The sequence below is a fragment of the Zootoca vivipara genome, chromosome 16 (genome assembly GCF_965207765.1).
Source record: "Zootoca vivipara chromosome 16, rZooViv2.hap1.1, whole genome shotgun sequence".
NCBI classification, from domain to species: domain Eukaryota; kingdom Metazoa; phylum Chordata; class Lepidosauria; order Squamata; family Lacertidae; genus Zootoca; species Zootoca vivipara.
Window position 1 is genome coordinate 26,704,520 of NC_142599.1, and position 21,157 is coordinate 26,725,676.

General features: G+C 48.8%; 1 protein-coding gene across 5 annotated transcripts; it reads left to right on the plus strand.

Moving 5' to 3' along the window:
* Positions 1-6,368: 6,368 nt before the first annotated feature.
* Positions 6,369-19,655, plus strand: TMEM79 (transmembrane protein 79). Of its 5 annotated transcripts, none has more exons than XM_060269350.2 (5): positions 6,516-6,652; positions 7,028-7,145; positions 13,566-14,532; positions 17,179-17,392; positions 18,961-19,655. In XM_060269350.2, exons 3-5 carry the CDS (start codon positions 13,773-13,775, stop codon positions 19,175-19,177), a joined length of 1,191 nt encoding a protein of 396 aa, XP_060125333.1. In that variant the 5' UTR covers positions 6,516-6,652; positions 7,028-7,145; positions 13,566-13,772; the 3' UTR covers positions 19,178-19,655. The 5 variants fall into 5 exon arrangements, with proteins under 5 accessions (XP_034954650.1, XP_034954651.1, XP_060125333.1 ...); XM_060269349.2 differs by having other exon boundaries at positions 6,612-6,751; XM_035098759.3 differs by lacking the exon at positions 7,028-7,145 and having other exon boundaries at positions 6,369-6,751.
* The last annotated feature ends 1,502 nt before the right edge of the window (positions 19,656-21,157 follow it).

Sequence of the window (21,157 nt, forward strand, 5' to 3'; positions counted from 1 at the left end):
TAATAATACTGCTCCCTTCCCCAGCGCTTCCAATTTTGGATAGCTTTAGCATACTCAGGAATCAAAGATTTGTGTCTCTTTTGTTGGAAATACAGTATATACTTTTTTGTGCATGTTGAAATTTTCCTTTTCAACTACACCCCACTCATACTCAGAAACGGAACTTCTTAGTTGCTCTGCGTTGCTACCTGAAAGCAAAACAGTAAGAGTTGTTAGTGTGAAATATAAAACAAAGAAGTCACATAAAATAGGGTTGTCATATTTCCAAAAAGTGTTGGCATAAACGGCACTGCCAACACGGCTTGCCATACATTCAGATTTCCCAGGCACCCCTGTCCCTCCCTCCCCCATTTCCATCCAGACACTGCTTCCTACTGTGTGTATGTCCGGGAAATTCCGGACACATAGCAATGATTCAGACTGGGGCTGAGCCCGTATGGTGTAGTGGTTTGAATGTCAAACTAGGACATGGGAGAGAAGAGGGTTCAAATCCTGGTACGGCTGCCATGAAGCTGCCTGGGTTACCTTGAGCTCATAGTCACTGCCTCTCAGCCTAACCTACCTCACAGGTATCTGAAGAAGTGTGCATGCACACGAAAGCTTATTATATACCCAGAACAAACTTAGTTGGTCTCTAAGGTGCTACTAGGGGACCCAGGTGGCGCTGTGGGTTAAACCACTGAAGGTCAGCGGTTCGAATCCCTGTGACGGGGTGAGCTCCCGTTGCTCAGTCCCAGCTCCTGCCAACCTAGCAGTTCAAAAGCACGTCAAAGTGCAAGTAGATAAATAGGTACCGCTACAGCGGGAAGGTAAACGCCGTTTCCGTATGCTGCTCTGGTTCACCAGAAGCGACTTTGTCATGCTGGCCACATAACCTGGAAGCTGTATGCCAGCTCCCTCGGCCAATAATGCGAGATGAGCGCGCAACCCCAGAGTCGGTCACGACTGGACCTAATGGTCAGGGTGTTGTGACGTGGGGTTTGTGATTTCAGCTCTCTTGACAAAACATGCTGGAGACAGTTCTCTAGTAACAGCTCTTTATTAAAGTGAACAAGACTGAAGACTGAGGAGAGGAAAGCTACATTTATAGGGACAGGGGACTAGCTAGGAAGGGATACATTTTGGAGGGAACAATATCACGCAATCACAGTGCTGCCTTTTGGAGGAAACCAATAAGACAGAGGATCCAAATACAGCAGCTTAAATGAACCAATAGTAGCTGTACCCTCTGGGACCAAAAGGCAGTTACTTTATCCTAATGCAAATACAGACAACAACAATACAGATATAAAATCCTTTGACTCAATACACAACACCCCTCCCCCCCTAGTGAGCACAGCAGACGTAATCCCTCAGGTACTGTGGGGTCCTACAACTTCTACCTGATCTCCTGACAACAGGTGTTGCAGGTTCTGGATTGGGTGTTACCTGTGGTGGAGGGGCTGCTATAGGGGTTTCATCAGGAACAGAGGGAGTCCCAGACATCTCAGGGTCCCCGACCTGTACCTCGTCATCATGAGGACTAGCAGACCCTGGTTCATTTGCTGAAGCCCCTGGTGACTGCACCTCTGGACCATTTTCACTCTGGTCTCGCAGCTGTGCGTCATTAGCCAGGGATGAATTATCTGACTCCTCCCTGCTGAGCGCCCGGCGCCTCAGCTGATCTATATGTCTCTTCCAAACTTGCCCATTTTCCAAGGTCACATAATAGGACACAGGTCCACTAGCCCGGGTGATCACACCAGCCACCCACCGCGGACCTCGTGAATAGTTCCTCACCCAGACCAGATCTTCAGGGGCGAGATACCTTGTTGTGTCAGTCTCAGCCTGGGGGGTTGCTCTTGAATTACGGTTTGGCATTTTATCTGGGTGGACATAATCCAGCACCGTTACCAGTCTTCTACCTAAGAGCAGCTCGGCTGGCGACTTGCCCGTCGCAGTACACGGCGTCGCATGCTGCAAAAATAACATTCGCGCAATGCGAGCCGACCAGTTACCCTCCATTAAGCGCGCAATGGATTCTTTGGCTGTTCTTACCATGCGCTCAGCCTGCCCATTGGAGGATGGGTGAAAGGGCGCGGATGTGACCCCTCTTATGAAGTTATCAGCCAAGAATGCCCTGAATTCTTGGGATACAAAAGCTGCCCCATTATCTGATACAATGGTCTCAGGTAACCCGTGGGTAGCAAACAGCTGCCTCAACACCTTGATTACGGCAGCTGATGCCATGCTAGGGACCATCGCCACTTCTAACCATTTGGAATATGCATCAACGATAACCAAAAAGACCTTCCCTTGGAATGGCCCCGCAAAATCTATGTGCAGCCGGCTCCAGGGAGTCCTGGACTGCTCCCACCAGTGGACTGGTGCTCTGGCCACTTCTGGCCGCACCTCTTGGCATGCCTTGCATGTTCGTACCCATTGTTCTATGTTCTGGTCCATTCCAGGCCACCACACATAACATCGGGCTAGCGACTTCATCCTGACCATTCCCGGGTGTCCCATGTGAAGCGTCTCAAGAACCCTGTTTCTCAGTGGTGCTGGGATGATCACCCTATCTCCCCATAGGAGACAACCCTTATGCATGGACAATTCGTGCTGCCTTGTCGCATAAGGCCTGAATTTTTCTTCATGCGGACCACCTGGCCACCCCCTCCCCACCCAAGTGAGCACACGGGAGAGAACAGCATCTTTCCTCGTTTTCTCAGCTATATCCGTAGCTGTTACAGGAGCCCCCGGAAGTGTTTCTAGCATCATAATGTGCTCCGCCGGAGCAGGATCCTCATTGCTCCCGCCAGGAAGGGGCAAGCGACTCAGCGCATCAGCATGGCACAATTGTTTCCCCGGCACATGGGTCAAGGTGTACTGGAACCCATTCAGGAATATTGACCAACGCAACATTCTGGGGGAGAGAATTTGTGGCGTTTGTTTGTTTGGGTTGAACAACCCTAACAGTGGTTTGTGGTCCGTTTCAATGGAGAATTGGCGACCGTACAAATAATCATAGAACCTTTTGATTCCGGACACAATAGCCAGTGCCTCTTTATCAATTTGAGCATAGTTGCACTCCGTGGGCGACAACGTACGGGAATAGAAAGAGATGGGCTTTTCCGACCCATCCGGTTCCCTATGACTCAGCACAGCACCCAGACCGTATTGAGAGGCATCACATGCCAGGACCAGCGGCTTTGACTCATCATAATGAGCAAGGACGCTCCTGCTACTCAGCATTCCTCGCAAGGAGTCAAAAGCCTTCTGCTGCTCCCGCCCCCATCGCCACACATTCTTTTTCTGCAATAGTCTATGTAATGGTTCAGCTACCGAAGCTTTCTGGGGTAAGAACGAATGATAAAAGTTAATAAGTCCCAGGAATGACTGCAACTCCGTCTTGTTCTGTGGTCGTGGTGCCTCGATGATGGCCTTAATCTTAGCATCTGTGGGGTGGATGCCTGATGCATCAATTTTAAACCCCAAGAAATCCACCGTTGGCACCCCAAAACTGCATTTTTCCTTTTTCAGTTGCAACCCCACCTCCTTGAACTTGAGCAACACTGCACGGACACGCGCAAACAGTTCCTGTGGGTCTTTTCCAGCAATCAAAACGTCATCAAAAAATGGCAAGACCCCCGGCAGACCTCTTAACAGGCGTTCCATGAGCCCTTGAAAAATCCCTGGGGCCACACAAACTCCGAACTGTAATCTGTTAACTCTGAACGCCCCTTTATGTGTGACAATAGTCTGTGCTTCCGCTGATTGTGGGGTTACTGGCAGCTGTTGGTAAGCTTGTGCCAGGTCAATTTTGGTGAACACCTTGCCCCCAGCCAGTTTAGCCAACAGATGTGATACAACTGGAATGGGGTATGAGTTTCCCCTGAGTGCCTTATTGATAGTACATTTGTAATCTGCACATATCCTGACTTCCCCATTTGCTTTAAGGGGCGTGACGATTGGAGTCTCCCACTTAGCAGAGTCCACGGGTGAGAGAACTCCCTGCTTGACCAATTTATCCAGCTCTGCCTCGATCTTGGGTTGCAGTGCAAATGGCACTCGCCTTGGTTTGAGTCGGATTGGAGCCACCCCGGGGTCCAACTCGAAGTCAACTGGGGGCCCTTTATAACAACCCAGTTTTCCATTAAAGAGACCAGCAAATTCCTTGCATAATACCTCGCTCATCTCAGGGCAGGTTTGGATTGAATTAAGCCCTGAGATACTCAGTCCCAGGGCAGGGAACCAGTCAGTGCCCAGGAGACTGGGGCGACTGCCCTTCGCAATCACCAGTTTGAGTACAGCCTGTTTGTCCCGGAACTGTACTCTCACGGCACACATTCCCATAACATGGATGCGGCCTGCCGAGTACGACTGCAAGGTTGCCGGAAAGGGCTCCAGAGGGGGCAACTTACCCCTGGGGAAGAATGTCTTCGCGGTCTGGTCTGACACGATGGTGAATGCAGATCCGGAGTCCACCTCCATGTCGCACTGCTGACCCTCAATCTTCACCTTGACGTGTGCCTTGCCTTGCGCTGGAAACTGCACGGCCCTCCCATTGATCTCCGTTACGTAGTGGCAGTCCTTTAGAAAACGAGTTGCTGTGGGCGGTCTGCGATGCTCCAGTCTAGGTGCTCCTGTCGCTCCCGACGCCGCCGATCTACAGACCCTGGCAATGTGACCCGTCTTTCCGCACGTCCGGCAGATAGCATCCCTGAAACGACAACTCTTCCTTTCATGGTTTCCGCCACAACCTGGGCAACTGCCTCGGCGATCTCTGTGCACTGTGCAGGCCTGACGCACCGACTCAACCCCACGGACTGGGCTCTGGCTTGGAGTAGCCTCTAGCTCGTCCATGGCATGCGCAACTTCTATCTGTGGCTTAGTGGCCTTGCGACTGGCATCAAGCTCCTCTCTTTCATAATTCTCCGTGGCGGTGGCCTCCTTCAAGGCTGAAGCAAGGGTAACCTCTTCTTTAGCCATGATGCGTCTTCTGGCTTTCTTGCTGCTCAGACCACCAATAAACCGATCCAGGAGAGTCTCTTCCAGATTTTGGAAGCCGCAGTGCTGAGCGAGCTTCCGGAGTTCAGCCAGAAATGCGGATACAGACTCCCCAGCATGCTGCTGCCTCTTATGGAACTCCATCCGCCGGGCCATCTTGGTCTCAGTAGGCGCCAAGTGGCTTGTTAGGCAGGCAAGAATATCTTGGAGAGATGTCTCACTCAGCTTCGCTGGAGCAAGTAATGCCTTGGCTAGCTTGAAGGTCTCGGGCCCACAGTAGCTCAGGAATGTGGCCCTTCTTTTGCTGGCATCGGTGATCCCTTGAGCCACTGCGAAGAACTCGAAGCGTTCGACGTAGTCTTCCCAGGTGTGGGGCTCTGATGGCTGGAAGGGCTCCAATACCCTTGGACTCTCCATTGTCCTAGCGGGCAGGGTCGTCTTCTCAGCTGGCCAGTGAGTCTTGTTCTCAGCTGCAATCCGGACTCTGAGGCAGGGTTGTGTTTAACCGCTCCTCAGCATTCCAGATCCCACCTTCGTCGCCAGTTGTTGTGACGTGGGGTTTGTGATTTCAGCTCTCTTGACAAAACATGCTGGAGACAGTTCTCAAGTAACAGCTCTTTATTAAAGTGAACAAGACTGAAGACTGAGGAGAGGAAAGCTACATTTATAGGGACAGGGGACTAGCTAGGAAGGGATACATTTTGGAGGGAACAATATCACGCAATCACAGTGCTGCCTTTTGGAGGAAACCAATAAGACAGAGGATCCAAATACAGCAGCTTAAATGAACCAATAGTAGCTGTACCCTCTGGGACCAAAAGGCAGTTACTTTATCCTAATGCAAATACAGACAACAACAATACAGATATAAAATCCTTTGACTCAATACACAACACAGGGGTCCCTTTACCTTTACCTTTAAGGTGCTACTGGACAATTTCTTAATTTATTTCGACTACGTCGAACATGGCTACCGACCTGAATCCACCTCACAGGGTTTTTGTGGGGATTGAAAAAGGAGGGGGAGAAGCACACCTGTCCCCTTGGAGAGAAAGAAATGCAATGAATAAATGCATGAGTAGGCAAACTAAGGCTGGGGGGCGGGGCGGATCCGGCCCAATTGCCTTAGTTCTAAATCCAGCCTCCGAGTGGTCCAGGAATCAGTGTGTTTTTACGAGTAGAATGTGTGCTTTCATTTAAAATACATCTCTGGGTTATTTGTGGGGCAGAATTCGTTCATTTTTATTTATTTTTCAAAATATAGCCCAGCCCCCCACAAGGGCTGAGGGACAGTGGACTGGCCCCCTGCTGAAAAAGTTTGCTGACAGTGACCCCTGAATAAATGGCTAATACTGATAAAGTTGGTGTGTGTGTTTAAAAGAGAGAGATCAGAATTTGCGGGACTTAGCCGACTCCATCCACACTTTCCAGGAGGGAAGTGCGTGTGTTTCAAAACTCAGAAGCTTGGAGGGTGGGGCCAGGGAAGCCACCCCCCTGGCCCTTTAATCCCAGCTCCACCTGGGCTGGTTAAACAGGTTTGAAAGTCCAAGCGAAACAGAGGGTAAACTGAGCATTTCCAGAGAATGATAGTCGCTATAGAGAACAACCGTTCCTAAACTGGATCTGCTTCCTGGTGTTTGGAACAAGCTCAGTTTTCTTTCCCCAGGTAAAAAAAAAGGGGAACGTGAAGGCTGGGGGAAAAGGGGATTTGGAGGGAGCAGAAAGTGAGGACGCTATTGTGGGAGCCATGCCTTCCTCCATTTGGGTAAGTCCTGTTTTAATTTGGTTCTATACCTTTTCCTCTTCAGAAATAGGAGCCAACTTGGGTTCTTCCCCTCTTCTAAACAATATTTTCCATTGTGTTTCGGTTGTGATCTCTCTCCCCCCCCCTCCACACCATCATGTCGGTTTGTGTGGGATAGGGTAGTGGGAAACTGTCATTTCCTTGAAAATGGTCAGTGTAATAAAGGCCACAGGCTTTGGACTCCAAAGTTTTAAAATAAAACGTGTGTGTGTGTGTGTGTGTGTGTGTGTGTGTTAGTGATACACAAAGAAAACCAGATAAGAAAGGAAGAAAACTTTTTGCACATCTGAATTGCACAGGGAATTCTACTCGAGGGAAATTCCAGACACAGTTCTGTGATCCTTACTCAGAAGAGGTAAATGGTGATGCGGAATGGGTCTCCCATATAAGTAGATAAAAATCGGCAGCATTACGAAGCAATCTTGTGGACTTTTTCTTTGGAAAGGGAACTGATATAGGCAAAAATCTGCCTTTATTCCCTTATTGGGTTCTCCATCGGTTGGAGAATATAACAGAGGCCAACCAGAGAAGTTTGAGAAGCAAAGCCTTTATTTTCGCTGTTGCAACAGGGTCCTTCCTCTCACACAGGAGAACAAGGAAGGAACCCCAAACAAAGATGTCTTGCCCTTAAAAAGAAATTTGAAATTGGTTTCAGCCCACCCCCCAGAAGCATCATCCATATGTCACAGAAGGGGTGTAGCCCAAGACCCCCCCTCCCTAGATTCATCATAGGTACATCATGAACGGGGAGGTCTGGTGGCAGTAATCTGAGCAGTCTGGACCCTGCCCCCTGCCCCCAAAACCTAATCAACAAAATTGAGAGATATTTACATTTCCCTGTTTCCCAGCCAAGTTAATCACACCCTTTTGTCTGGCACTCAGGTATCAGGATGCCAGGGATTATCACTTTAATTCCTGAGACAATGAGAAGGTTCCCCCCCACCCCACTTCTTCCTTGCAGAGGAACACCTGGTCAGAGAGAGTCAAAATTGTGTCAGTCAGGCCTGTTTTCCTGTGCTGCTTCAGACATGTTTCTGTACATTCATGTACATGTTTTATGAACCATTATTATATATATATAGATATGACCTCAAAACAGGATTGCTGCTTTTAATTGTTGGTTTTTAAATGAGGGGTTGCCAACTTTTTGGGGCCTCTGGGCGCATTTAGAATTTGCAACAGACTAGGGCTGTATGTTAACTATGCAAAAGTGGTATAGGCTTCGGAATGTTTCTTTTTTATTTATTTCATAAAATTTCATACACTTCTTGATTGTAAACAGACAAGCAAACACGCAAAGCGTTTTACAAAAAAAGAGAAGGCAATAAAATTGTAAATAAGAAGACTTGAGTCCTGATAATTTAAGGTTTTCAAAAAGTAAAAATAGGAATAAATAAAAAAACAGATTAAAGCTCGCATCAGCTTTCGAAACGTCCTTCCAGTTCTATGATTCTATCTAGGCAGGCTTGTCTAAACAAAAATGTTTGTAGTAGGTGCCGAAAAAGGCGCCTGCTTGATATCAATAGGCAGGGAGTTCCAGAGTTTAAGTGCTGCCACACTAGAATATCAAGTTCTTACAAAGACAGAATGGGTATTATGTGGCAATTGTGATGGTGCCAGTTCTGCCGATTGAAGATTGTGCTTGTAGACAAACCAACACAACATTGCATTGTAGTCAGAGGTGATGTTACCACAGATAAATGTTATGACTCGCCTCCCGTCATTTATTTCATTAATTCCTCACTAGAAGAGCCTAGAACACCACCTGTTCCCTTTTCCTTTTGGAGAGGTGTGTGAGCCTGAACTTTATCCAAACACTCCAGATTTTCGTTATTTAGATATCGGGTCACTAACTCTCTCCAAGGTTGATAGAAGGTTGTTAACTTTGCAAGCCTCCTATTGTAACTGATCCTACCTATATATTTGCCATTTACCGGTATATATTATTTCCCAAGTGTGTCATGAGAATGCCCGGTTCACCTGTGTATATATATACTTTTCTGATGTAATATTTGGATGTTTTAATTCTTTTATATCAGTTGCATGGAATTATACAGTTGGAAGGGACCCCGAGGTTTAACCTTTGTCATTCTTTACCAACCTGGCGTCCTCCAGATGTTTTGGACTACAACTCCCATCAGCCCTAGCCAGCATGGGATGCTGGGACTTGTAGTTCTAAAGTGCAACTCTGCATGGGGATGCCCTTGAAGACGACTTGGAGACTTCAGTTGGTCCAGCCAGATTACTGGCAGAGGTTCCATTTATATCCCATGTGATTCCTGTTTTAAAAGAGCAGCACTGACTGCCAATTTGTTTCTGGGCTCAATACAAGGTGCTCATGTTAGTATTTACCGTAAAGCCCTAAACAACAGACCTCAAATGCCTTTAAGGTTGCCTCCTTCCCCACAGACTCTCTTGGGTGTTAAGACTACCTCTTGGTAATTCCACTCTCAAATGTTCAGGAGGTGGTGGCCTAGGGACAGGGCCTTCTCTGTAGTAGCCCCTAAGATATGGTCGTGACCGACTCTGGGGTTGTGGCGTTCATCTCGCGTTATTGGCCAAGGGAGCCGGCGTACAGCTTCCAGGTCATGTGGCCAGCATGACTAAGCCGCTTCTGGCTAACCAGAGCAGCACACGGAAACGCCATTTACCTTCCCACCAGAGTGGTACCTATTTATCTACTTGCACTTCATGCTTTCGAACTGCTAGGTTGGCAGGAGCAGGGACCAAGCAACGGGAGCTCACCCCGTCGCGGGGATTCGCCGACCTTCTGATCGGCAAGCCCAAGAGGCTCAGTGGTTTAACCCACAGCACCACCCGCGTCCCTTTAAGACTGCATAGATCCAATTAAAACTGAAATGAATCGTGTAAACTGTGGGGCTCTGGGTCTAGCTGCCTGACTGGTCGCCATCTTAACCGGAAGGTTAAAATTCCCTCAACCTTCTAAGCATCTGGGTTGGCTTGTCTAAACAAAAATATTTCTGGCAGGTGCTGAAAAGAGTATAGTGAAGGCACCTGCTTGAACAGGCAGGGAGTTCCAAAGTGCAGGTCCTGCCAAACTAACAGACTGAGTCCTTACAAATGTGGAATGGGTATTACGTGGCACCTGTAGTATTGCCATTTCCACCAATCTAAGCAGGTGGGCACATAGGGGGTAAGACAATCTCTTGGGTAAACCGGTCCTGAGTTGCTGAGGGTTTTATGTGCTAATAGTAACACCTTGTCCTTAGCCTGGTAGCAAATTGGTAACCAGTGTGGATTTCTGAGCAGCGATGTTATATGCTTAGAAGGCCTGCCTCGTGTCAGCAATTGTGCTGCAAAATTATGCACGAACTGCAGCGCGAAGGAAGCCTCACATAGAGAGCATGGCTTCCACACTGTGCCACAAATAATAATAATAATAATAATCCTGAAATTTTGCATATTGGTGGTGAGAGAAGGAGCCGGTCATTCCTGATCAACAGCTCATGGCTTGGAGGCAGCTGCCCAGGAAACCACCTAAAAGAACAGACTGTTTCATAGAGTTGTAGAATTATAGAGTTGGAAGGGACCATTTGCATGAACTATTCTGGGATTTCCACCTTGTCTACCTTCCTGCTCCTTTTTTTCCAGGAGCTCAGTTGATGTCATCCCTCATTACTCTTGCCTTACCTATGACCCATAATGGCCCAGTGGCAGAGTGCCCGCTTGGCATGCAAAAAATTCCTGGTTCAGTCTCCACTGACATCTCGAGCTAGGGCCTTCAATCATATGCAAAAATAAAAACATGGCACAGTTTTCTGCCTTGTACAATTACTGACCCCTTTCACATGTACCCTTTTGGGACGCAGCCTTTGAACGCTGACTTATTGCCATGCCCACTTTGACGCGCATCTCTCCCCTGCGTGAGGGTCAGCCGTCGGTCATTGTGGCCGGTGGCCCCAACAAGATTAGTCACCCTAGGCTTGCCTGTTTCAGCTAAAAGTAAGCTGCCTTCATTTTATTTTTTAACAGCAGACTGGAAGGTGATTTTGAACAAGACAGCAGGTGTTTCATGGAACTATAAAATTCAATTCTACAATTCCAGCTTTTGCTTTTTTTAAAACAAACCAACAAGCAGCTTCCTTTCAGTTAAGGGAGCCAAGGCAAGAGCGGCTAATATATTTTTTAGGACTGCAGGCTGCATTGACCCATAGCTGACTCGGTCAAACTGTTTCATCATTGAGGGCATCCAACTGGCTGAGGCTGTCCAGCCTGTCTCCATATCTCCAAGGCCAACACAGGTGTGTGCGAAATAGCCCCAAACAGGCACCAGTACCTTTCCACAGGGCCTGCACTGGTGCATTCATAGCTCAGGGCACTGCCCCTCAATGGCAGCCTCTCCTTAGAGCCCCATTGCATAAGATTGAGCCTGCTGGGTCAGGCCAGTGGCCCATCTAGTCCAGCATCCTGCTCTAACAATGACCAAACAATTCCCGGTGGGAAACCAGCAAGCAGGATTCAAGCACTGACCCCACCTGTGGTTTCCAGCAACTGGTATTCAGAAGAGTAGATGGGGAAACTCAGCCAGATGGGCGGGGTATAGATAATAAAATTATTATTATTATTATCTCTGCTGCGGAGGCAGAGCATAACCATTGTGACTAGCAGCCATCGACCGCCCTCTACTCCATAAATTTGTCTAATCTTTTAAAGCTACCCAAGCAAGTGGCAATCGCTGCCTTCCTGTGGGAGCGAGTTTAACACTGAACTTTCTTTTCTCTGACCTGAACCTTTCAACATTCAGCTTCATTGGAAGCCCACAAGTTCTAGCGTTGTGAGAAAAGAGGAAGAACTTTCTCCGTGCCTCGGATAATTTTATAAACTTCTATTTCACGTCTTACTCACGTTTTCTCTAAGAAATCCCAAACGCTGCCACGTTTCCTTATAGGGGATCCCCTTGATCATTTTGGTGGTCCTCTTCTAAACCTTTTCCAACTCCACAATATCCTTTTTGAGGTGAGGCAACCAGAACTGTACAGAAAAGTCCAAATGTTGGTCTCACTTTGTTATTTGCTATTACTTCATATATATATGTTTTGAGGTTTTATCAGCCTTCGCCATCCTGGAGCCCTCCCAGTGTTTTGGACTCTAAGTTCCATCAACCCCAACAAGCATGACTGGTGGGAGTTGTAGCATGAGGCACCTGAAGAGCGCCAGGTTAGGGAAGCCCAATGTGCAGATGATGTTTTACAGTAGGGGTGGAAAGATCCTTGGCCAGCGGGATCTAGAACTCTGAAATCCACTAACGAAAGACAAACAGATTTAAAGAAATCTGAGCTCATGAATTCTTTTTTTTTAAGTACTACTAGAGTACGTGATCGACGTTTTATAGCATTACGCTTGGGGTGGATAAAAGTGATCAGGGGAGAGTATTTTCTCCCTCTCTCATAATAGAAGTTGTGGACATTCAACAAAGCTGAATGTTGGAAGATTCGGGGCAGATAAAAGAAAGAACTTCTCTCGCAGCACACAGTTAAACTATGGAACTCACAAAGAAATCTATTAAAATACAGGTGGTAAAAACAGCACTACCGGAATTAAAATTAATACGAGGGACCCAGCTCAGTTGCAGACAGTGTTAAGCCAAATGCTTCACCCAAGACACCACGATGAGTAATTTGGAGGGATGTGACACCACATTGGTGTCCTGGGTTGTAGCTGGAAGCGTGAGAGTATCTAGGGGAAATGGGTAGAGTTGTGGGGTGTGGATCCTTTTTCCTCCTGGCTTTATAATCCTCCCAAGTCTTCTTACAACAGGCCAGGAAGGTAGCATTCTGGTTGGGCCAGGTCCTGGTTTCTGGCTAGGTGGCAACCCAGTTCATCATCGCTGAGTAACCAGAGCCTACCTAGTCCTGCTTGATCTGGATTTAGGAGCCCAGGCATCCGGCTCACAAGTCTGGCTTCCGTTTCAGGATCGAGGCTGGTCATTTCTCTTCTAAATATTAACCCAGGGTTACAGTTCCGTCATAGGCGCTCATGAGAGCCCTTATTGATTCTCGTGAGTCAAGACTGTGCCAGGGTTTAAGGTTCACAAAAGGGTAACCGTAGTGAAGAAAGGTTGCAGTGTTTGGGGTTTTTTTAGCTTAGAGAAAAGTCGAGAAAGAGGCGACGTGATAGGAGGTTTATAAAATTATGCTTGGCATTGGGAAAGTGGGTAGAGATAAGTTTTTCTCCCTCTTGAAGCTACGACTTGTTGACTTCCAATGAAGCTGAAGATTGGAAGATTCAGGACAAGATAAAAGGAAGTCCTTCACACAGCACGTAGGTAACGTATGGAACGCCCTCCCGCAGGAGGCAGTAATGGCCACTAACCTAGATGGCTTTTAAAAAAGAGGATTAGACAAATTCATAGAGAAGGAGGAGGCTATGCTCTACCTCAGGAATCACCAAACTTCGGCCCTCCAGATGTTTTGGACTACAATTCCCATCTTCCCCAACCACTGGTCCTGTTAGCTAGGGATCATGGGAGTTGTAGGCCAAAACATCTGGAGGGCCGCAGTTTGGGGATGCCAGCTCTACCTCCACAGTCAGAGGCAGTAATGCTTCTGAAGACAATCATCTGCTTGGCCACTGTGATAACAGGATGCGGGACTGGTTAGCCCCCCTTTGGCCTGATCCAGCAGGCTTTTCTTACATTTTTATGACCTTTTTCCACTGTTGATATTTGCTTGAGTTGGGAGGCCTGGTTTTATAGAACAGTCCTATAATGGCTGCCTTTAAATTGAGTCATGTATGCTTTTCCACCCCTTTGTAGAGCCAGACGAAGATGATGAGGCGAGCCTAGCTATAGACTTGTCCAGAAACAGATTGCACCTCTACTTTCCAGATCTAAATTGCAGGGAGTCATCAGGACCAGGGATAAATTGCGGTTATGGCGCTCTAGCTTGAGAAGCCCTCTTGATGCAACTGTCCCCTTGAGAAGAAGCTGAAATTTCCTGGAGATCTTCCTGGAGATCCCAAAATGGCGGCTGTCCCTTTGGAGGAGGTGGTGATGGTAGTTTTGGGAAAGGACCCGCCTGAGAACCAGGAAGTGACAAGTTACACCCCAGAGCAGAATTCTGAGGCGACCCTGCCGTGGGATCAAGCCCATCATGATACGTCTTGTGAGACGCCAACACTGGAAACATTGGAGACAGGCTCAAGACCAAGTCCTGAGGGGAGCAGGGAAGAGGCTATTATGGGGCCTGGTATGGACAATGAGGCCTTCCCTGGAGTTCCCGCTACCCAAGTGGCAGAGGAAAAGGAGGAGGAGGAGGAGGAGAAAGAGGATGACAACTGTATGCCTGCGGTGGCGGCCCAAGTCTTCATCCCCATCGACCCCTACTGCATCGAACGTACGCCAGTAAGCGAGAAAAAGGAATGGTACCCAGTGTACGATGAAGAGGACGAGATTATCCGCTGTGAGAGGGAGAACGCTGCCCTCGAGAAGCAGAACTTCATCTCCCGCGGCTACTCAGCCCATTTTGACGACTCGCCCAGCTACGAGGGAAAGCCGGGCAAGACCTGCGCCGAGAGGTGGCCTTGCCTTCAAAATGGCACCTGCAGCTCAGCCAACCTCAAAGCGGTGGCTTCCATGATTGGAGCCGCCGTCGTCTTCCCCTGCCTGATCTACGGGGCATATGTCTTCTTGCCCTTTGACGCGCCCTTCTTGCCCACCATGAGCTCCCGCCTGGTCTACACCATGCGGTGTGGCGTCTTTGCCACCTTCCCGATCATCGTAGGTGAGTGTCTGGCTGTGGGTTTTGCTCCAGAGGAGAAAGCATTTCCTCCCTGCCGGGTCCAGCCAAAAAGCCTTTGGGAAGCCTTTTCGGCCTGAGGGCCACATTCCCTTTTTAGGAATCTGGTCAAGGGCCACTTGCCTAGGGGTGGGGCAAGTGCCAGAGGTAAAAGATGGCAGAACCACAAGTGCGAATTGCACCTTTGTATATAGTAGGCTAGTTTTTACACATAGTTGCACAAACCCCTCTATATTCCAACTGGGCAAGCGAAAGGCATAGTTGGAATTCAAGGACAAAAGTACTCAAGGCAGGCATTGCAGGAGGGTGGACTAAATGGGGTACCAACCCTATGATTCTGTAATTCTAGGGTGCAAAATAGGACCAAGGAGGGGGTTTGCCTGGTGTGAGGAGGTGTGACCTGAGGGCTGGATAGAGAGGGCCTCTTTTGACCCCCGTCCTGCTGTTCATTTGACCCCTGCAGTCATTCCCCCCATTCTTGCCCCTGCTCAGCATCCCAAATGTACCAGCTGCTGACTTGAATCAGTTATGCAAATCTAGCACACTTTAATCTATTTCCACACTTTGCATAACATCTTCTGCTAGCGCTGAGAACTTTCCCCACCAATACTGACAACTGTTCTTGCTCTCCCTCTCTGGCCTGAGATTTTTGCTGGTCATAGGAACTATAAACTTGCTCATAAAAGCAGAGAGAGCAGTAAATTATATATACACTCTAGTGCCAGATCTCAGAATTTGCATTTGTGCAATAGGGGAACAAAAGCGCTTCTCAGGCAATGCCCAACCCCGACCGGTAATATTCTTCAGGGCTTTTTATTGTTTGATTTCCGTGTTGATATTCTGAGGGTGTGTAAACGGACTTGCTTTTTCTGGCAGATCAAGCTGGGACCTGTTCTCGCTTTACTCTGTACAGTCATACCTCGGGTTACGGCTGCTTCAGGTTGTGTGCTTTCGGGTTGCGCACCGCGCCGAACCTGAAAGTCCCAGAACGGGTTTTGGTGCTCGCACATGTGCAGAAGTGCTAAATCGTGCTTTGCGCATGCACAGAAACGCCGAATCACGACCCATGCATGCGCAGATGCAGCGCTGTGGGTTGCGAACGCTGCAGGTTGCAAATGTGCCTCCCGCACGGATCACGCTCGCAACCCGAGCGTCCACTGTACATGATGCTATGCTGAATGAGGATGCTATTTAAATTTCAGAAACTGTAATTCCAAAGGGCATTTACACCATGTTGCAAATGGATCTAGGATTCCCTGCCCAGGACTGAGATTGGAGGAAAACCAGTTGTTCCATTTCCAGTAGAACCTAATGTTGCACAGCGCTGATTGGTCAAAGTGTTGGTGCTGACCTTTAAAGCCCCAAACGGCCTCGGTCCAGTATACCTGAAGGAGCGTCTCCACCTCCATCGCTCTGCCCAGACACTGAGGTCCAGTGCCGAGGGCCTTCTGGCGGTTCCCTCACTGCGAGAAGCCAAGTTACAGGGAACTAGGCAGAGGGCCTTCTCGGTAGTGGCACCCACCCTGTGGAACGCCCTCCCACCAGATGTCAAAAAGAAAAATAACTACCAGACTTTTAGAGGACATCTGAAGGCAGCCCTGTTTAGGGAAGCTTTTAATCTTTAAGAAATTAGTGTATTCTAATATTTCTGTTGGAAGCTGCCCAGAGTGGCTGGGGAAACCCAGCCAGATGGGCGGAGTATAAATAAATAAATAAATAAATTATTATTATTATTATTATTATTATTATTATTATTATTATTATTAACCCACCTCTTCTCTGCCCTGGTCCCTAGAGAGGTCTTGCTTCTCCTGTATATGTCTGATGTCAGTAGGCAGGGAGTTCCATAGTGTAGGTGCTGTCACACTAAAAGAGGGACTTCTTACAAATGCCTCCTCTTGCCCCCTCCCAGTTTTAACCAAATCACTTGCCCCAATAGCCTTCTCAAAACAGTTGCCAACATGGCTACAATTCCCAGAGTTCCCTGGGAAGTGGGATTGGCAGTTTAAACCACTCTGGTTAACAGTGTGAAGGGAATAGAGAGTGTCCTAACTATTCTCAGCACCTTTAATGAACTACAGTCCCCAGAACTCTTTTTGGGGAAGCCACAACTGTTTAAAGCAGTGTCATATACTGCTTTCAACGGATGATGTGAATGTGGCCCTTGGAACCAGGTCTATGGAACCAAGGTGGCAGGTCCCTGAGAAAGTTAGGGAACTGCTAAACCAGGCATCCCCAAACTTCGGCCCTCCAGATGTTTTGGACTACAATTCCCATCTTCCCCGACCACTGGTCCTGCTAGCTAGGGATCATGGGAGTTGTCGGCCAAAACATCTGGAGGGCTGCAGTTTGGGGATGCCTGTGCTAAACTATAGGTTTGGTTTATAGCAGTTGTCAAATGAGCCTTGCCAGCTTGGGAAATAGCCAAAGACGTTCCTGCAGATCATATTGGTGATCGAGCTGGAATAAAAGGGTTTAGGTGGTTTTTTCTTTGAAAATTAACATGAGGGCCTTGAACCCAGCTCGGAGGCAGATGTCCTGGGATGCAGCGTCCTGGCATCCTTTGAAGTCCGCTGCATCTTCATGTTCAGGTGTGTGAGTGCGCTCTCTCTCTCTCTTCCCATCCTGCAGGTATGATCGTGTATGGGGTCTCGCGGATCTGCTTCTCGTCCCTGCAGCCCTTTGGCGAGCTGCGCCGGGAGGTGGAGATCCACCGCCACTACGTCTCCCAGTCGGTCCAGCTCTTCATCCTGTACTTCTTCAACATCTCCGTCCTCTCCACTTACCTGCCCCAGGAAGGCCTCAAGCTCATCCCTCTGCTGACAGCCCTCTTTGCCATTTCACGGTAAGAGAGAGAAGCAGAAACGCAGCGAATGGTTAGCGGCGGCGGCACAGGCACAAGTTTAACAGCAGGCCCAGCTGGGCCTCCTCGCCTGGAGGCTCCTAATGCACCAGCCATGGCCAGGTCCACAACATCCATTTTTAAAAGGCATGGGTACCACTTTAAACAGTCATGGCTTCTTCCCGCCAAGAATCCTGGGAGCTGTGGTTTGTTAAAGGTGCCGATAAATGCTAGGAGGGCCCTATTTCTCTCCCTGAGCAAGACAGTCTGGGCAGGTAGGCTATGAAAGCAGTCTCTGGGTTGTGTCTCAGTGATGGAGCACCTGCTTCTCATGGAGAAGGTCCCAGGTTCAGTCTCCAGGTAAGGCTGGGAGAGAAACCCACCTGAAACTCTGGAGAGCCACTGCTGCCAGCCAGTGTAGGCAATACTGTGCTAACTATGATCTTATGAAAGCACCTGTGCTGCTCTGCTTCGGGGGCTAATGCAGCCTAGAATACCTACCCCCTCACCTTCCCATTATTAAATGATACAGAAAATACACTTTCAGGGCCCCTCTATGCAGAATGCCTTGCTCTGAAGGAAGATCCTCGAGCAGGACAAGGAGAGAGCCTCACTGGGCAGATGGTGGCAGCTGCCAGCCCAGGGGGGCACTCAGGCTGTCTCCGTTTGCCGGCCCTGCAGGCAGAACTGACCTAGAAGGGTCTGTCTCGGTCTTAAGGATTTTATGCCCCCAACTTCCTGCTCTGTTTGGCAGGAGGGGAAAACCTGGGGCGGCGGGGTGGGGGGGCACCAGCAGGTGACCAGCCAGTTTAATCTAGCTCATTAGAGGTGAGGCTGAATGTTAGACATGTAGTCTAATATTCCCGGGGAGACCGGCAGTTGATTATTTATATGCCACCTTTCTCCTCCAAGGGGCTCAAGATGGCCTACAGACTTCTCCTCCTCCCCATTTTATACTCACAACACCTCTGTGAGGTAGGTTAGGTTGAGAGGTAGTGACCGGCCCAACATCACCCAGTGAACTTCGTGGCTGAGTGGGGATTTGAACCCTGGTCTCCTGGACCCTAGTCCAGCGCACTAATCACTATACCACTGGGGCTACCCCCTCCCCTGCTGCACTGTCCCACAAAAGCCAGTTAAATCTCCATTTCTCATCTTCAAGGTACCGGTAGTGACACTGAACTGTAGTTGGGTTCCCACGAGGCAAGACACAGTGATAACAGCAAGAACCTTCATTGAACTAACAGAACTGAACAACAGGGGCAAAGCGGCTGCTGCTTATATACATTTCTGAGGGCCTGGGCCACTCCCACTCCCAGCGTGATTGGCTGTCCAAACTCCCAAGCTGCGAATCATAACTCAAGAGTTTAAGGGCCAGTGGCAGAGCCCCAAATCCTGAAGTGTTCTGTGATTGGATATCATGTATCGAATCAGAAGACAGGGGCTCAGAATCCTTAGTGCAAAACTCAAGCTCAGGCAAAACACAGACCACTGAAAACATAACAATCACGGCCATCTTTTGACCCTCTTCTTGCTTGCTTTCTGTCCTCCCCCCCCCCAATTTCCTCCAGGCTCCTCTACTGGCTAGCCTACGCCATGGGCCGCTCCTTCCGTGGTTTCGGATTCGGCCTGACGTTCCTGCCCCTCTTCACCATGCTGTTGTTCAACCTCTATAGCATGTTCATCATGGATCCAGAGAACATGTTTGCTGTAGCTGACAGCAGTGGCAAGTCCTCCCAGGAGAAGGAGCAGCGCCTGGCAGCCCCCAAGCCTCGGTTCTGGGGGTGAAGAGGGCAGGAGGGGAGGGGAGGGGAGAGGCCTCAGCCCAGGCCCCCTCTCTTGGATGGCTGCTGCCTTGCCTTGAACTCTGGCCTTGCTCCTATGGACATTTTACATGATGGCACTCAGGTCTCACTACCTGACGGGTCCCCTGTTATAGTCCTAATGTTTGGTACGCCCGTAGGGCAAGGAGCCCTCTATCCCATTACTTGGAGCCCACTTTGTCCTCAAAACTGGGGCCAAATCATATCCTATAGTATTCATGTTTATTCTAGACCAGCTGCAAAGTTGAAATCTGAAGTGCAGGTAGCCTTATTGTGTGAGAAGTCTGAAGCCAGGGACGTTTGTAGGCCGTGCTTTTTTTTCTGGGGGGATGGCAGGGGTACGCATACCCCTAAACATTTTGTGAATCTTTGTACTTTTGTCCATTTACTGTATTTATTTCCCCCGATTTGAACTATAAAATGGTGATTTTCTTGAGTCAAAATGAGAGTACTCCTAAACAATTTTTTTAAAAGAAAAAAAGCACTGTTTGTAGATCACCATCTCCTGGAAATAGGAGGAAATCAGAGTTACCCAGAAATGGTTGTGGTAGGGCCAAGCTGTGCGGAAAATGGACACTACATAGAACCATATACCGGTAACCGGTAATTGTAGCTTTGAAAGGTGTCCCAAGGGTCATCTAGTCCAACCCCCTGCAATGCAGGAACCACAGCTAAAGAACCCCTGGCAGATGCCCATCCGACTTCTTCCTAAAAGCTTCCAGGGAAAGAGAGTTTGCCACCTTCTGAGGAAGTCCGTTAAGCCGCTGAATAGCTCTTGCTACCAGAAAGTTGTTCCTGATGTTTCATGTTTCCTTTCTTGTCATTTGAATTCATTGATTCCTTGTCACATGGCCCAACGTGCACCTAGATTCATAGGAAAACCTGGATATGGGGCATGCTTTACAGCCAACAAAAATCTGGGCTGTGATGTTTGCTTAGTCAGAGAGATCAGTATCCCAGTCCAAAGCTGAGGGAAGGCAGAGGGAAGGCTTGGATCTCCAAGTGAGCAAGAATGCAATTACTGGTAATAAAAAGCATAAAAAAACAGGAATGTGTATGCAGATAGCAAGCTTCAGCCTGGCAGGACCTGGCTGCAAATTATTGCACAGACTCTCTGGGGTGGTGGTCTGCCCTCTCCCTCCCTTCTTCCAATTAACCTGTCTGTCAGTTATTGCACAGACTACAGTCATACCTCGGGTTACAGACGCTTTGGGTTACGTGTTTTTGGGTTGCGCACCGCGCTGAACCCGGAAGTTCCGGAACGGGTTACTTCCGGGTTTTGGCGCTTTGCGCATGCCCAGAAGTTCCGAATCGTGATCTGTGCATGCGCAGACGCGGGTTGCGAATGTGCCTCCCACACAGATCATGTTTGCAAGCCGAGCATCCACTGTATTGGGAAAGGGCCTCTCCAACCTTTACTCCTGCCTCCTCTCTCCCAATTAACTTCTGTCTCCAGGACTCAGTTGATAGGAGGAAATGCAGAGGAAGAACCACCAGGGGCTTCTCCCATGACAGGAGCCACCCCTTGGTCTCAGGGTTGAGTCCTGAAATCTCAGGGTCTGGGATGCTCCTTGGGTCAACAGAGACTTCATTGCCTCTTCAATTGCCCTCAAGGTACCAGTTGCTGGAGGCTACAGGAGAGGGTACGAAGGTCCCATTGGGGGCACCGGGTTGGCCACTGTCAGAACTGGATGCTGGGCTAGTTGGGCTGTTAGCCTGATCTAGGAGGGCTCTTCCTATGTCTTGGATTTCTGAGATGCCGCATCCAGTGGCAGCCAGGAGTGTCCTCTCTTCCTAGGAAGCTTCTCTTGCACACTATCATAAGAAAGAAGGCTTCCTCCACCAAGTGGCAACACCTCTGCAGAGGCTTCCGAGATCCTTCCAAGGCTGCTTGCTGATGGTGTATGGACTGTGTGCTCTCAAGATACAGCTGCTCCATACCTCC

Excerpts from the sequence above, each read along its gene's own strand:
- TMEM79 (XM_035098759.3), top strand. The coding sequence starts at position 13,773 with ATGGCGGCTGTCCCTTTGGAGGAGGTGGTGATGGTAGTTTTGGGAAAG. Across the intron at positions 14,533-17,178 it reads CACCTTCCCGATCATCGTAG|GTATGATCGTGTATGGGGTC; the intron begins GTGAGTGTCTGG and ends CCCATCCTGCAG. Across the intron at positions 17,393-18,960 it reads GCCCTCTTTGCCATTTCACG|GCTCCTCTACTGGCTAGCCT; the intron begins GTAAGAGAGAGA and ends AATTTCCTCCAG.